The sequence below is a fragment of the Malus domestica genome, chromosome 09 (assembly GCF_042453785.1).
Source record: "Malus domestica chromosome 09, GDT2T_hap1".
Classification (NCBI taxonomy): Eukaryota; Viridiplantae; Streptophyta; class Magnoliopsida; order Rosales; family Rosaceae; genus Malus; species Malus domestica.
Genome location: NC_091669.1, coordinates 15,328,725 through 15,344,921, shown reverse-complemented (window position 1 = coordinate 15,344,921; position 16,197 = coordinate 15,328,725). Strand labels below are relative to the sequence as shown.

The 16,197-nt window shown below is 37.0% G+C and overlaps 1 protein-coding gene and 2 long non-coding RNA genes across 3 annotated transcripts; 2 read left to right on the top strand and 1 right to left on the bottom strand.

The window, feature by feature from the left end:
* Nucleotides 1-8,218: 8,218 nt before the first annotated feature.
* Nucleotides 8,219-8,579, top strand: LOC139188051 (uncharacterized). The gene is made up of 2 exons (XR_011571196.1): nt 8,219-8,353; nt 8,440-8,579. It is a non-coding gene; the product is annotated as an uncharacterized lncRNA (long non-coding RNA).
* Nucleotides 8,580-8,584: 5 nt separating this feature from the next.
* On the top strand, nt 8,585-9,068 carry LOC139188050 (uncharacterized). Its single transcript, XR_011571195.1, has 2 exons — nt 8,585-8,723; nt 8,831-9,068. It is a non-coding gene; the product is annotated as an uncharacterized lncRNA (long non-coding RNA).
* A 2,155-nt stretch (nt 9,069-11,223) lies between these two features.
* On the bottom strand, nt 11,224-13,327 carry LOC103453611 (growth-regulating factor 5). Its single transcript, XM_008393169.4, has 4 exons — nt 12,803-13,327; nt 12,229-12,697; nt 11,712-12,016; nt 11,224-11,619 (listed from the first exon to the last, which is right to left on the bottom strand). Exons 1-4 carry the CDS (start codon nt 12,996-12,998, stop codon nt 11,612-11,614), a joined length of 978 nt encoding a protein of 325 aa, XP_008391391.3. The 5' UTR covers nt 12,999-13,327; the 3' UTR covers nt 11,224-11,611.
* Between the last annotated feature and the right edge of the window lie 2,870 nt (nt 13,328-16,197).

Sequence of the window (16,197 nt, the reverse complement as noted above, 5' to 3'; positions counted from 1 at the left end):
CAATTCTCGTTTATATAATTGCGTTTACTAGCATAGAAAATGAAAAAGTAAGTCAAATGTACCTGAGAAATGGTTACGTTGTACTCATACTTGAGCAAGTAGGTATGAGATCACCAAGAAAGGTATGAGAAAAATACCTAGTTATTCATACATGACATAAACAATCCAACATGATCCTCTTCGGATCCTTTTGGTGAAGATCCTGGGGATCCGTAATTCGTGTCCGTTTATCATACATCGTGTGGTCAATTTTTGTTAGGTACTGTTTATATTTAATTTTAAATAAAAATATTTAAAATGATTTCTGATCGCATGATGTACGATAAACAGATTTGATTCACAGATCCCAAGAATCCTCACAAAGAGGATCCGGTGAGGATCCGAATTCATAAACAATCCCCTTTGTAATGATTTCTGGTTTGAATTGGGTATTGCCTAACTAATTTCACTGTGCAATTTACTTATTTTTTCCATTTTGTGTGTGCTAATAAACGCAAAATATATCAAGATAGTGAGTTATATTCATACTTTGCGTATCATTTACGGTAAGTAAACATGTCACAAGCAAGGTATTAAATATCGATGATATCATAAATATCGGTAGTCCAAAAACACGGAAATTTCGATGGAAATATCGGGATATTATCGATATTGATAAAAATTGAATAAAAACCACGGAAATTGTAAAAAAAACTTGGAAATTTTTATTGAAACTTTGCAGGATGTTTATTTAGTCAATTATCTATTAGTTTATCACAAAAAAATTGGAAGGAAATGCATTGCATGATAGATATAACTGATTTAAGTTGATTGTATAGCGAGTTGGCAAACATTGTGAGTGTAGAAAATATGTAGTAATTAATGAAAGAAGTTTAAACACACCATAATCATTTATATATAATGAATTAGTACAATATTTTACACTTTATACATTGTATGGTAAGATACATGAGTGACTTAGCAAGGTCTAAAATATCGATGATATCGGAAATATCGGTAGTCCAAAAATACGAAAATTTCAATGAAAATATCAGGATATTATGAATATTTTAGACCATGATCACAACTACGTAACACATTCACTAACACAATGAAATAGAAAAAGGAAACTTCAAGACGACTAGTCAAATTATACAGTGCCCCACAATGGCCGATGAAAAGGAAGCAATTGGAAAGGAGCACTTGGGAGACAAACATGGTTTTTAGACTTGACAATTTCTTACCCGATCTATTTCTTAACTTAAAACGATAAGAAAATAACGGATTTTATGTCAATACGTTAATTAATTGGATTGTTATTTGATCACACGTTAAGAACCTGTGAACACAACATATGAGTTCCTATTCATATGAGGTCCTACTTGTGTTCCTGCTCCAACTCCTATATTAGAAGCTACATATGCTCTAACAAGACAAGTGATGCTAAGTGCACAGGTTGAGAAAAAAAGAGATTGATTTCGAAAGGGATAGGAAATTAAAAAAAAAGCGCGAGTTTCTCCTTGAAATTCATAATTATATATCTATAAATTAGAAATTTGATTAATTAGAGGGGCTAGTTAATCTGATTCCATCTCCCACTCATATTTCTAAGTTATTTGATCTCTTCATTCTCTTATTTATGTCCATTAAACACGCACATAAATATAAACTTTCATTGGCCTAAAACATATTCGGAGCCTAGAAGGTCATCCCAACATCAGGACACTTCTAATAGGTTGCAAATGATTCAAGACTGGTTTAAAAGAATTTAATCTTTTTCTTGGTGAAGTATTTCCACTCTGCCACGTTACATATAACGAATTGTCTTGAACTGCATTAGTTTTGCGAGTTAAGGTGAATTTGTTTTGCACTAAGTGGTATAAGAGTTGTGTGAAGTTTTTGGGATAGTGCCAAACTAAGCCACAAACAAAAATATATTTTAAGACCCAAGAAATGTTTGCTATTTTTTATTACTTTTGCCTAAACCAAAAATCAATTTTCTCCTTCTTCACCTATTTCTCTATTGATTCTTTTAATTTTTTTTTTTGTTGTTGTCAATAATCCTAACTAGTATATTGAGATGGGTTTGGGGAAGACGAGAAGGGAGTGACAACATGTCACAGCCCGTCCCGAATTATTACTATCGACGATGTAAAAGGACGGTGTTATCCTTGGACGTTGAAATTGTAGTGTGTGTGTGTTATGCTTTGGGACTTAGATGTTATTTTCTTTGGTTGGTTGGTGACCCACGTGGAACACACATACACTTTTACTCTCTCTCTCTCTCTCTTCTTCCCGTGCACTCTCTCTCTCTCCTCCCTTTTGATTTTCTCATGTTTCCGTCAACCTTGTACGGACGAACGTCAAGTTCACCATTCACACACGGATCAACATTAAAAAGGTAAGATTCTTATTCCCTACAAGCTCCTGAGTCCATTTGTACCATTTTTAAGACCTGAAAACCTAAAAAATCTTGAGAACTCTAACCTCCGATTTGGTGCATTGTTCATGCACACGTAAATGTGAAGGTTTCAGTGGATTTTAAGCTCATAGGGAGCTTTAGAAGGCCCTCACGAAGCTCGGAGAAGAAAAACCAAGCGATTTGGACGTCGGGATCGTCAATTTCAAGTTTGGCCGGTTTTCCTCAAATTTCTCCGGCGAGATTCAGTGATCTTTGGGGCTTTAAACAGGTAAGGAAATGTTTTACAAGTTAAGAGCTTCAATTTGGTACTGGTTTCATGAATTTTGGTTGAAAAACGAGTGAGATATCAAGGTTTAAAGAAATTCCCAGTTTCCGGCGCTAGCAACGGTCGCCGGAGTTCTGAGGTTAGGGATGACGGAATATTCCTAACGACGTTGGTTAGTTTTAACGGTTTCCGTTACTTTTAACAGAATATTCTAACGGCGTCACTGTTACCGTCAGTGTGCCTGGCACGTGCCCGCGTGTGGGCGATGCGTCTGGCCGTGCCTTGGCCTGCGCGTGGGTGGTCAGAAATTTTTTCTAAAAATATGGGGATGTTCGTGAGGTTGTGTAGATCATGTTGGTATATTCAAACACCCCATTTGAGCATTCTATGAGAAGTTATTAGCTTGTTTCGTCTATATACTTTAAATAACGTTTTTATAGTTATTTCGCATATAGGGGAGGCTTATCCCGAGGACGAGCGCAGTCAAGGGCGACTTGGGGGCTACGACCCTTCGACATACCAGTGAGTGGACTTTTGGTTTTCAGTATATATTTATATACTTGATATTTTCCCAGAAAATGCGTTTTAATGAAAGTATGCTTTGAATGCCATGCATCTAAATTTATATTTCGTATATGAATTAGCATATGATGCATATATATTATTGTGGTGCTGTGGACGCTCAGGCAAGCCCAGGTGAGTTATGAATTGTGAATGTGATTAAGGTGATGATTAATTGAGAAGCTTTAAGCTCATAAACATGCACCTAGGGTGTTAATGATTAGCCAGAGATATGACACATGCCTGTTATTATAATGTCACCTCCCGCACCATATGCTCATATTGGATCCAATTTAGGTGCACAGTCCTGTCGTACAGATCATCATAGGTGGTTCCGACTCGTAGGTGACTAACGATTTATCACCCAGCTATCATGAGAGAGTAGTATCGATCATAATTATATTACACCCAGTCTTGTCGTACAAACCCTTTTTTAGTAGTTCCGACTTATGTGCCGTGTAGTGCCGTATAGGTCATAGTAATAACTCCGGCTAGATTGATTAATGAGCTATGAATTTAGCCGTACAAATTTATGCAGAGGTTCCGGCTAATATGTTATTTTCCATGAAGTTATTCTCACCTGAATTACTTACTCCGTTATATCTTGGCATGGCATACTAATGATTATGAATATGTGAAGCATGAATTGAATTGATATATTTACGTATATATATTTATGCATATGCTTATATTTTATTTCTGGGAAAAATTATACATGTTTTACGGCGAGGGGTTAGAATTGTTGAGAAATGAAATGGTTTTGTAAAACATTTATTTTTGCCTACTCACGTTTTCTGTTTTGCGCCCCTCCAGGTTTTAGGTAGACTGCTGTTAGTGGCGTACGAGGATTCCGGCGGTTCTGACATATATAAATAATTGTATGACATCTTATGGTACTGTATAATTAGTACTCATCCTACTGGACTGCACCTAGACTTTCTATGCTTTGATTAGGAGTATTTACATTTGTATCTCACTCTTAACATTTCCTGTTTATTAGTGCACATTAGTAGCTTTCAGTTTTTGTTTATTCGTATAACTCTTATCTTTATCGCTTTCGTACTGTGCACATGGCTACGTCACCCTCACGTGACGGCCATCATACCTTGATCTTGGTCGGGGTGTGTCAGTTTGGTATCAAAGCTTAGGTTTAGCAGTCCTGTATAGTTTATGAATATTCTAATCCTTGTGATGTATTTTGTCAGAACTATGTCGCTTTGTAGAGAGCCCCGTCACTCAGCTGAGCCTAGTTTCCCCAATATTGCTCAATCAGGGGAAGCTATAGTTAATGCCATTCAGTCTTTGTTCCATCCTCCTCAAATGACACCTCTTGAGACTGTGTGTAATTTGAAGCTGAATCACTTTGTAGGAAATGAAGGACATGAGGGAGCGGAGAAGTGGCTTAATTATGTCGAGAAGACTTTCCTTGTGATGCAGAGTCAATGGAATCTTCCTTCTAATAGGTGGTCGAGACGAATACCTGGTTTTTGGGTTCGGAGCCTGCATCCTGGTGGAGACAAGAGTCATATCAGATGACACCATAGGTTGTAGCGGATTGGGAAATGTTTAAGCAGTTGTTTCGGAAAAGGTTCATTCCTCTTGAGTACATTGATCGCAAGAAACAAGAATTTACCCATTTGAAGCAAGGAAAGATGTCAGCAAATGAGTATTACAGGAAGTTCACTGATTTATCTCGATATGATCCGGAAGTTGCTGCTAATCCGGTCGAGATGCTCCGTCGCTTCAGGTTAGGTACTAAGAAGAAATGGCATTGTATAGCGACATCGACTCCCTGTGTCACTTACCAGGAGTTTTATGAGGTTTTACTAAGGATTGAGGACTCAGAGAACATGCCCAGTGAAAGTGAAGATGAAGAAGAAAAGAATGTGAATCAGATGATAAAGGTAAAGGTCAATTATCTCAAGGACCTCATAAAGACGAGATGATTGTAGCATTACATATAAATAAGTTAAAAGACCAGCTACAATGGTTGAGTTAAAACTTTAACCTAAATTTTAGGTTTTAAATCCACCGAATCTCCTTCAATAATCTAAAATTTGAGATTGTGATAAAACTTAAAATTTGGGTAGATTTATCCAACAAAATAAGCCAGGTTAGTGGTGGGCCCACCATGATGAGCATGAACGTGCACGGAAATTGAAACCACATCGCTTTACTTTCTTGCATGCGGCAAAGCTGCAATGGGTGGAATCCATTGCTGACAGCTTTGTTTGCCACCTTATCCCATCCAACGGCTATTTTGTAATCTGACGATTGTAGAGATTGTACTGTTGGTTGATCCAACAGTCCAGATTCACACTTTTTTTTAATCTAAAATATAGTTTATAATTATATTAATTTCAACGGTTGATATCAAATATGATTAAATCTAACGGTTACAAAAAATCTAACCAAAATTAAATCCAAGGGCTAAATAATAAAAAATAATTATTTTAATCAAATTTCACTCCAAATTGAAGCATATTTAATTAATTTTTATTATTTATCGGAATCTTCATATTTATAAATTAAGATGTTCATAAAAATAAATTAAAATATCCACACAAAATTATATTTAATATTTTTGGGCTAATTTTAAGTTAAAATCATTGGAGGAGCAAAACTTTTCTTGGGCCAAACTAAACTATTTCAGATTAAAATTAAAATTTTAACTCCAATCATTGAAGTTGGCCAAGCATTGTCAAGTTATAAACTTGGTCTAAAGGGGTCTCAACTCTCAAGTTATAAACTTTTCGAGAAAATTTGAAATATGCCTAATTTTATAGACCTACTTTTGAAATAGGTCAAATTTTATAAGCTTACTTTTAAAATATGTCTAATTTTCAATGATTTTTAATTTTTGAAATAGATCCAATTTTTTGTTACTTTTAACTCATATCAAAAGACTCTAACTTTTAATTGGGTAAGTCAAAGTGACACTAGTAAGTTTTGCATAGGACTCTCTGAAATTATTTTTCTTCTCGCCAACTTCATGATAGCACACCATTTGACGAGTCACAAAGCTATGCACACAGAGTCACAGACACAGTCTACTCTCTCTCTCTCTCTCTCTCTCTCTCTCTCTCTGAGAAAACGCAGCTTAAAGATTCTTCCTAGGCAATCATTCACCAAAGTTAGCCCAACCGTTGAAGCCCGCGTAGACTCTCTCTCTCTTCCTCCTTCGCTGTCCCTCTCTGTTTCTGAGAAGGTGGCGAAGATCACAAGGACAAGAGCCCACTCTTCCCCCACCATACGTTCCAACTGCCCATTTGATTCTTTCTTCCAATTCTCGACAGCAAACTCACAAACACCTACGATTCCTTTTGCCCAAAAGCTTTCTCCTTTCTGCCACTAATTTGAACTTGCAATCAGGCATTTCTGACCAATCCACCATTTGACCTATTAGTTTTTATTCTGCTGAAGTAACAATCGCAATCCGGATTGGAACAAGATCAATTGAGTTCATCCCCAAAAAACCCTAGACCTCTGGGGACCATATCTATCAGGAACCCAGATTTCTGAGGCAGGCCCCAGGCAGACGAAATCGAGCATTTGGGGCCGAACCCATTTGACCCTTTTGGTCGAATTGTGAAAGGAAGAGGAAACTGATTCGAAAACTGCTCAGATTCAGAAACCCTAAGGTATTCCCTTTCTTTTGTTCTTTGAATTCAGAGTCGATGAGAAGGAAATTTGGAATTTTGGGTTAGACCCAGATGCGAGAGTTCTCTGGAAAACAAAATCCAAGCCCTAAGTTTCCTTGAGAGTTCGAATCCTTTGGTTGTTGTTTTGATGGAGCTGCCATTTTCAAGCTTAGTCTTTGTGGTTTTGTGGTTTTCTATTAGTACTCTTCTTGTCCAGTCTCAATCTCAAAATGGAGCGAATGGCTTCTCGAAACCCCCAACGCCACCATCTTCGCCTCCCCCACCAGCTCCATCGCCACCGCCTCCGCAATCTCCAACCCAGTCACCGCCACCTCCCGAATCCCCGAACCCGCCTCCAACAGAATCTCCGAACACGCCATCCCCAACGGAATCTCCGAGCCCGCCACCACCTGATCGGCCTGCAAATCAGATCAGTTCCAATAATGATTCGAAGGGGCCTCCTCCCCCACCATATAAGAGGCCGAAGCCTAGAAATGGTGGTCGTGTACATCCTCTGCCGCCCCATCGAGGGCACAAGTACAATGCCGGGAAGAAGATTGGGCTGTTGTTCGTTGGTACCGCTGCCATTCTTCAGATTGGGGTAATTGGGTTCTTGGTTTTCAAGAGAAGGCAGCTTCTAAAAGTCAAGGATAGATATGAGACTTGTTCTTGATTATTTTGGTATCAGATTTCACACAAATTCTTTAGTTTCGCTGAGCGATTGGATTGGAAGTTCTTCAATTGAGCACATCATACCGGGGCTTGTACTGAATTTTCTTTGGTGAACGGGCGGCAGTGTATGAATCACAGACAGATCTATATGAATTGCAAATGGAATGGGGGATTGGTGGCTGCTCCTATCGGCCTCCTTGCGGTTGCTCTGTAAATGTGTTATTGTTGCTTGAAATTTTCTTCATGTTTCTTTCCTTTTATGTTGATTTTTTGTTGTTGTTCCTTAGCTTGTTTACACGGCTTATAATTTAAAGCACAAGAAACCATTTTAGGATTTGTGTCTTGAGGTACTGCCCTTTATTTTTCCCCTGCTAACTTTGACCTTCTGACTGTATATCATTGTAGAAATCATGGAGAATTACAATGACAATATCTAATTTTCTCCCTTTACGATGATATCTGGTTTTCTCTTTTCCTGTTAACTTTGGCCATGTGGCTGTATACCAATGGTAGGAACTACAACTATAATATCTAAATTTTTCTCTATGCACGAATATATCCAATTGTTGTCTTGACTATTGATATCTTGATATATTGGTCTCACTATGGTACATTTGTCGACGGTGCGGTCGACTTCTGCATGACAATGCTAGACTTAGGACTTAGGAGTAATTGCTACAAACTCTGATATTTGTTTTCTGGTAGTATTTGAAAAATGTTTCATAGCAATTTCACTTCAGAAACTGGAACCAGCTGCATCTGATCGTCGTACCCAGTGCACAAGGCTCCCGTTTTACGCAGGGTCTGGGAGAGGTAAATGTCGGCTAGCCTTACCCCCATTTATGGAGAGGCTGCATCTGATGCATGCCTGAAAAGAGGTTTGTTTTGTATATATGTAGGAGAACAGCTTGTTTTGAATATATTTAGGAGAACAGCCACCATTGAAGTAGGAAGTGTAGCAGCTAAGTATATTGTCAGAAATTAGCCTGGGCATGAAAACACTGCAAGATGCATGTGTTGATCCTGGTACAATGGAAAATACATGTTCCGTACCCAGTTTTATTGCTTCCTGCAAAGTTGAATTGTTCATAGCAGTTTCCGGTTCCTAAATTGTTTCTCAGCTTGAACATGCGAGTGCAAGATGTGAATTACATATGTCATGTTCATTGAAATGGAATTAGATGTGAGTTTGATTTTTCATGTTTCTCAGCCTGAACCTTCTTATTTTTCTCACTCTGCATTGGAGTCTTATCATGTGTACATTCCTAATTATGGAAAAAATGTTTACAGACTCAACCTTCGCTGCGGGAACTGAGTTTATCTGATTTAGATGTGTCATGTTCCCGGAAGATATATTTGTGGATGGGAGCCTTATTCAAACATTTACTGTTCTTGTTTTCTCGGTTCATGATAGTTACCCTGATGCATTGTGCTGTATTGGAGGAAGATATGTAATGGTTGTCTGATTTACCTTATTAATTGATTGTCACGGACATGGATTGGGTGAATGAATTATCAATTTGCAGCTGATTTTGTGTTCAGCGCGACATGTTGAGTCTGGTGGTACATATTTTTGAAGAGGGCTGTTTTTCTTCATACCATTTGCTTTGTGCCTACATTGTGGAAGAAATACTGCCATCCTCTCGTTTTACCAAAGGATATACTGGTCATCGACTTTATCTTCTCTCTATTATGTTAACGTTCAAAGTTGTAGATCAGTGCAAGAGAAAAGGGAAGGCGACGATGATCTATTCTGAGTGATACTCGTGCTTGCCTCCATGGAGCACGATGAAGGGCTCATCTCGCGATGAGAAAGAAGGCAGCTACCCAGTTTCCATGCAATGGCTGTGACCTGGGCGGTGGGCACCAATCTGTGGAAGTTGACTCATCACGGAGTTAAAGTTGTACAAGGCAAAGAGAACACAATGTGGGCTATGTGAACGGAATATGGTTTGTTTGATATGATATGATGGTTTCCTTAGTTGTAACTTGGAGTTGACTTGACAAATTTTGCCTGTTTTCTCAACCAAAAATTGGAAAAAGATAGTCTGGCCATTTCAAGTGCATTTGTATTTTGTCTAGTCGTCTGAATGTTAAGACCTTTGATTCTTGAAGGAGCAAATGGTGTGCTTTTAAAACACTCCATCCTAAATATTCCCCATCTATGGGATGCGGTGCTCCATCATAATATGAAACCCAAACCAAGATGTCACGTTATGTTAGGACTTCTATTCTTTAGGACTTCTATTCTTTTTATTTTGTCGGAAGGTGAATATTATTAAATACGAATCAAAATGTTTATGTTAGGACTTCTATTCTTTGACTAGACGATCCATGTTTAAATACTCTAGTTTGCGCAGAAGGAATTCCCTCTTGGGTGTAAACTGCTTTAGCCATCTTAAAAACATTTCTAATTCTTGGGTTAAAACTTAGGTTTTAAAGGAACCCAATCCTTGTCCAATGGTTGGACTTAAAATAAGTTTAGGATTAAAACTTAAAATTTGGACTAATTTAACTCAAAATTTAGGCATGGTTAAAAGGTTGGCCCACCAAACTATAGGTTTTAAACTAACACAATTCTTTTTCAATAGTTGAGTTTAAAATATGTTTTGGGTTAAAACCTAAAATTTGGCCTATATTAAAAATTTACATACATTAAATCCAACAATTGAGGTCAAATATGATCAAACCTAAATGTTTTTAGGTTAAAATATTCATAAAAATAATAATCTACTTAAATTCAATTTTGTAAAAAGTTAACAAAAAAAAGTTTAGCTTAAATTCATTCTTTAACAATCTGTGCTAATAAAAAAATTGTTTCTAGGTTAACACCTAAATTTTTCTGAGTTAAAAATTTTAGGTTTTAACCAAAGAGTTAGAAATGGTAAGTACTCTAGTTTAAGCAGAAGGAGATTCCCTCTTGAGTGTAAAGGAATTGCACACTACACCACCAGCATCAAATATTATGTTTTTTATTTTTTATTTTTTTTGAAATAAACGATATTACCTACAATAAAGAGGTGGGGAATGTGGCATGTTATGTTAGAGTTGATATTACCAACTTTCACACTGCTTACTCAAGTTGAATTTCTGTCCGCGTAGGCATGACCCAAAAAACCTAAGGAAACGCCCCAAAGGGAAACCTAGGCCCAACAAATAAAACGCAAGTCCAGAAGATCAACCCAAAACACAGTCAACAGAGAAGATGAAGAAACTTGGTAAACAACCAACCAAAATAAGCAAGTTTCAGCAAACAAAACTAATTAGGATCCCCTTGCTGTAGTCGGTACTTTTGCTCATAAACGTAAACGTTTTTGTTAGAAGTAGGGACAAAGTTTATATTTTAAATCCGAAATGTTTTATAAAAACACGATAAGTGATTTTATAACTTCATAATCAGTTTTAATTTTTTGTATCAAACATCGCTAGAAGGGCTCGTGCCTGCGTCATCAAATCCCTTCTCATGTATGACAAAGGGATGTTTAATTAATGTTCTCTCATGCAGACAATTAACAGACCAAGATATGTCATCTGATACATGAAAAAAACAGTTGTTCTTTTTAACTTGTATTTTACGAATTTTGTTACATAAGATCTGGATGTGATTAAAAACAAAATTACCAAATATAAATCAAATAATGATGACCCTTTGAAAAACACACAAAGGGTCCCGTAGATAAAAGTGGGAAAAGAGGCAATTCATTGCATATGTTCCCCTGGAGTGGAGTGGGGTGGAGGCCCCATATCATATACAATTTCAAAATGCTTCCAGTCAAACAAGCAAGTCCATAAATATCAGACATGTTTCTCAGAGGGGTGGAAAGCAGAAGGCAGAAGAAGAAGATGATTATGAAATATATCAAACAAAGCAAAAGACAGAAATGCTCCTGTGTGCATGGGGCCCTACATCATTCACTCACTCACTCACTCACAAAGCCTTCACTCTTCAGCAACAAATTAAATACCCCTCCCTAGCCACCAGCTGAATTTAGAAAAAGTCCAATGACCCACCAACAGCAAGTACTCCCTTGGCCTTCAAAATTAAGTCTCCACAAATGAAACACTTTATTATTAACCGTCTGCACCACCAGAAAGGACAGTTGTTTCAAATTAAAGAACTGAAGAGATGAATAATGAGAAGTATTGGGACCAGAAAGTAAATCGAATTTACCATTAGGACCTCCAGAATTAGAAGCAAGATCAAGCCAGGTGTCTCCTGAGCTCTTGGCTGGCTGCTGCCACTCTCCAAAGAAGTGGTGGAGTGACTTTTGGGATTCAGCTGCTGCTGATTCTTTCTCTGTTTTAACTGATTTGAAATCAGTCCCCCAAACAAAACAATGTTGCTGTTGGTCCTCCTGTGATTGTTGGGTGGGGGAGTAGCCTCTGTAGGAATTCATTAATAAGTTTCTTTCATTTGCTGAAGAATCTGGAAAGAAAGCTAGCTCATCCACACCTTCCTTTGCTCCTTGAAAATACCTATTTAACAAAAGAAAGATCAAAACTTTATGAGAAAAAATGAATAATAAGACCAAAATAAATCATGGGTTTTATTTGGTTTAGCTTAACTAATACACTAACCTGTAAAAAAAATGATCAAAAAGTTCAAAACTCCATGAAAAATTTGAAAAACAAGACAAAATAAATAATGGGTTTTTTTTTGGGGTTTTGCATAAGTAATCAACACAAACCTGTAATCTTTATCTGAATAAGATGCAGAGTTCAGAAAAAGCTGAGGGGTAGAACTGGAAGAGGAGGAAGAATAAGGATAATTAAGGAAAGGGTAGAGAGATGAATTTGACTGGTTGGTTTGTTGAGTGGAGATTGATGAGGAGAGTGGAGTGAGAGTGTAGGAAGAAGAGGAGGTTTTGCAGAGGTTTCTGTGGAGGGAAGATGATGGTGAGGTGGCAGAAGGAGAAGAAAGGTGCTCAGCTGTTGCTGTGGATGCCGCAGTAGGAGATGATAATGCAGAAGAAGAAGAGGAAACTTCCACAGGCTTTCTTGAACGGTTTCTGCCTCTGTGCATGTGCCTCTCGCAGTACTTGGAATCCGGATATGCTTCCTTTGAACACCTCCATTTTTTGCCATCTGTTCTTCTGCACCTCCCTGGCTCTGGGTCTACTTTTCTGCCAAATCCCATCTCATAACACCCCCATCCCACTGCACACACCCACACAGTTACCTTAGACACCCAAAATTACAAAAAAAATGTAATATAAATTACAAGAGTCAACTTTTTATTTAAAAATCAAGTAAAAAACTTACTGGGGTGATGGGGGAAGAGTCTTGAGGAAATGGAGGAGTCCAACCTTCTTTTGAAAGAGTAGACAAGGTCATTGGGGATGGGGACTCCTGAGGCCATGTACTTGAAGATTAGGGCTTGATGTTCTAGCTCTTGCCACTGAGTTGCTGTGAAGGGATACCTATTTCTTGCTGCACTACTTGGATTTCCATTCATCATTTTCACTTTTTGAAAAGAAAAAAAACCAACAAAAATAAAGGACTAAACCCCTAAAATGTTACCAAGACGAAGAAAAACAAGGTAAAAAAAGGCAGAGGAATAACAAAGGTTTGGAGATTTTGGAGACAAAGTAAAAATTGTGTGTTTATGTAGAGTTGAAGATTTTGGTTAATCCATTGGTTTTTGCAGGGTGTTTATATGCATGGGGCGAAAGTAATCCAATGGCTGTGATGATGTGTGATGACACACTTTCTCTCTCTTCTTTCTCTCTCTACCCTCTGAGTGTTCTGACGGAGTTTTCTGCTCTTTATTATGACTGCAACTCTGTTGCTGCTACTGGCTCTGCAGCTCTACAGAAGCTGCCTCTGCGCAATACTCACATGAGTGTGGGCCCACGTATGACCTCTGTATGGTCCCACGTGCGTAGTGTAGGCCTAACGGGGGAAGGACCTCACTGTGTCTCCACTGGGGTCCGTATAGCTGCTCCTTCTTGCCGCTCCTGTCTCTCAATCTCTACCCGACAGAAAAATTCATTAAAACAAAAACATGAGTAATAGACTAAATTTATAAAATAAATAAATTTACAAATTAAATAATATCACAAATAAAATGTAAAGACGTCAATTAACATTTATATAATAATCTAATTAAATTTAATCTACGAACTTTTATGTTAATTAATTTACAAAATTTCATTTATCAATATTATTCCATATATACAGATACAAAAAAGTCAGAATTTTTTTTTTTTAATTTAAGAAAGATGCAGCTTTGGATTTGCTGTCTCCACAATATATGATACGTTTTCCTAGAAAAGTGTGCCTTTTTTTTTTTTTTTATATATATATATGTGAGGCTGCAAAATTAAATATCAAATCGGTTTTGTAATGTGCCTGTGTGTTTACAGGGACTCACATCCTCTCCTGAGCCGATGCCAACGGGGCCTAGGGATCAATTGATCCCAGCCCTTCAAATTCATCATGCGGCCAAAATAGGAGACAGGGTTGGAAATAAAGAGAGAGAGAGAGAGAGAGAGAGAGGCAGTGGGAGGTGGAAGAAGATAAGCGAAAGCTGAGATCTTTGGGTGTGGGAATAACCTTGTGAGAGAGATCGTCGTTGATGGGGTTGGGAGTTGGAGCATGCAAATCCGGCCTGGCGGGTTTGACTAAATTTTCCGGCAAATTATGGTGGGTTTCCGGTGATGAGATATGGGATTAGAGTAGTGTGTGTAGTGTAGCTGATTTGTTTGCAGTTAATATTAGTAGATATGGATTCGTCGGAAGCTGGAGATTAGGGGTTAGAGGAGCGGGAATTGTAGGGAAGGCAAACAAAATTGTCTTGGATTGCGTGAAAAAAATTTGAAAGCTGCTTGGCCGTTCTTGGCCGCAGGATGAATTTGAAGGGCTAGGATCAATTGATCCCTAGGCCCCGTTGGCAACGGCTCAGGAGAGGATCTGAGTCCTTTGTTAATGGCATTGAGTAGTAAGAGAAGGTGTTTTTGTTTACATGTCATTGTCTCAGTGGGGGACATAGTGGCCATGGCCTTTAGCTTCGGGAGCTGCCTCGTGGTACGGATGGGTGATTTTTCCTCTTCTACTTTTCTTGTTTTCCTCTGCATCTTTCTTCCCTACCACATTTACTTCATCTGACTTTCAATGTGAGAATTAGGGGGAGAACTACAACTTTTGGTTGAGGAAGAAATCTGTGTTATGCATTATCATGCAACAATAGGATGCCTTTGAGATCCACTCACAACATCTTGTTACAAAGGACCCGCAGTTAAATTTAGGAGATTACCTTCCTAGTTTGTATTCTATAGGTGACTGTTCCTTCTACACTTTAGATTTTTCTTTTTGGTGTATTGATTACCTTTCTTTTTGGTGTCCGTTCTTATTAGGTCTGATAATTTCTGACACGACCCGATAACCCGATACGACATGACACGAAGTTAACAGGTGTTCGGATCGACACGATAACGAATCGAGTGTTATCGGGTAACCTGATAAGCACCTGTTAAAATAACGGGTTGATTCGGGTATACAAGTAGATAACACGATACACGATAATCAGAATATTAATTTAATAATTTTATAACCCTAAAAAATACTATAATAATTATATATATATATATATATATATTAATTTAAAATTTTTATACCCCTAAAAAGTTTAAAACTATAATAATTATATATACTATAATAATTATACCCCCAAAATATTAACTAAAATAATTATACCCCCAGAATATTAACTAAAATAATTATAATAATTATATATACTATAATAATTATACCCCCAAAATATTAACTATAATAATTATATATATATATTAAGTTTTAAATTAAATTTATACCCCTAAAAACTATAATAATTATACATACAAAATAAATAGATTTGAATCTACATAATATATATGTATATATACACACACCATTGAACTTGATGGGATACACGAAACTAATTTCAATGATCCAACCGTTAAACTTGTTTGTATATGCTTCGAGATTGCATCAGCAAAAAATCGCAAAAAAAAAAAAATCAGAGATTAAGTAACGGGACAAAACTTTTCGACAGTTATAAAACAAAAAATCACGATTTAACGGTTATTTTAACTCCGATTTTGATGATTTTTTACAGCTACACTCGTTGACCCTATATGAATACAATGAATTAATTCGATTTTCAATTTAAAATATTTACACTAGTGGATACCACAAAATCTTATGTTATACTTAATGAAAGTATAAATAAACTCTAAATGTTAGTGAATCTATTGTTTTGATGAGATACAAATTCTATGAAACTAATTTCAACGATCCAACCGTCAAACTTGTTTGTATATGCTTTGAGATTGCATATGCCAAAAATCACAAAAAACAAACATTCAGAGATCAAGTATTGAGACAAAACTTTTCGACGGTTATAAAACAAAATATCACGATTTAACGGTTATTTTAACTCCGATTTTGATGATTGTTTACAACTACACTCCTTGACCCTATACGAATACAATGAATGAATTTGATCGTCAATTTAAAATATTTACACAAGTGGGTACCACAAAATATTATGTTATACTTAATGAAAGTATAAATAAACTCTAAGTGTTACTGAATCTATCGTTTTGATGAGATACGAATTCTATGAAACTAATTTTAACGATCCAACCGTCAAACTTGTTTGTATATGCTTCGCGATC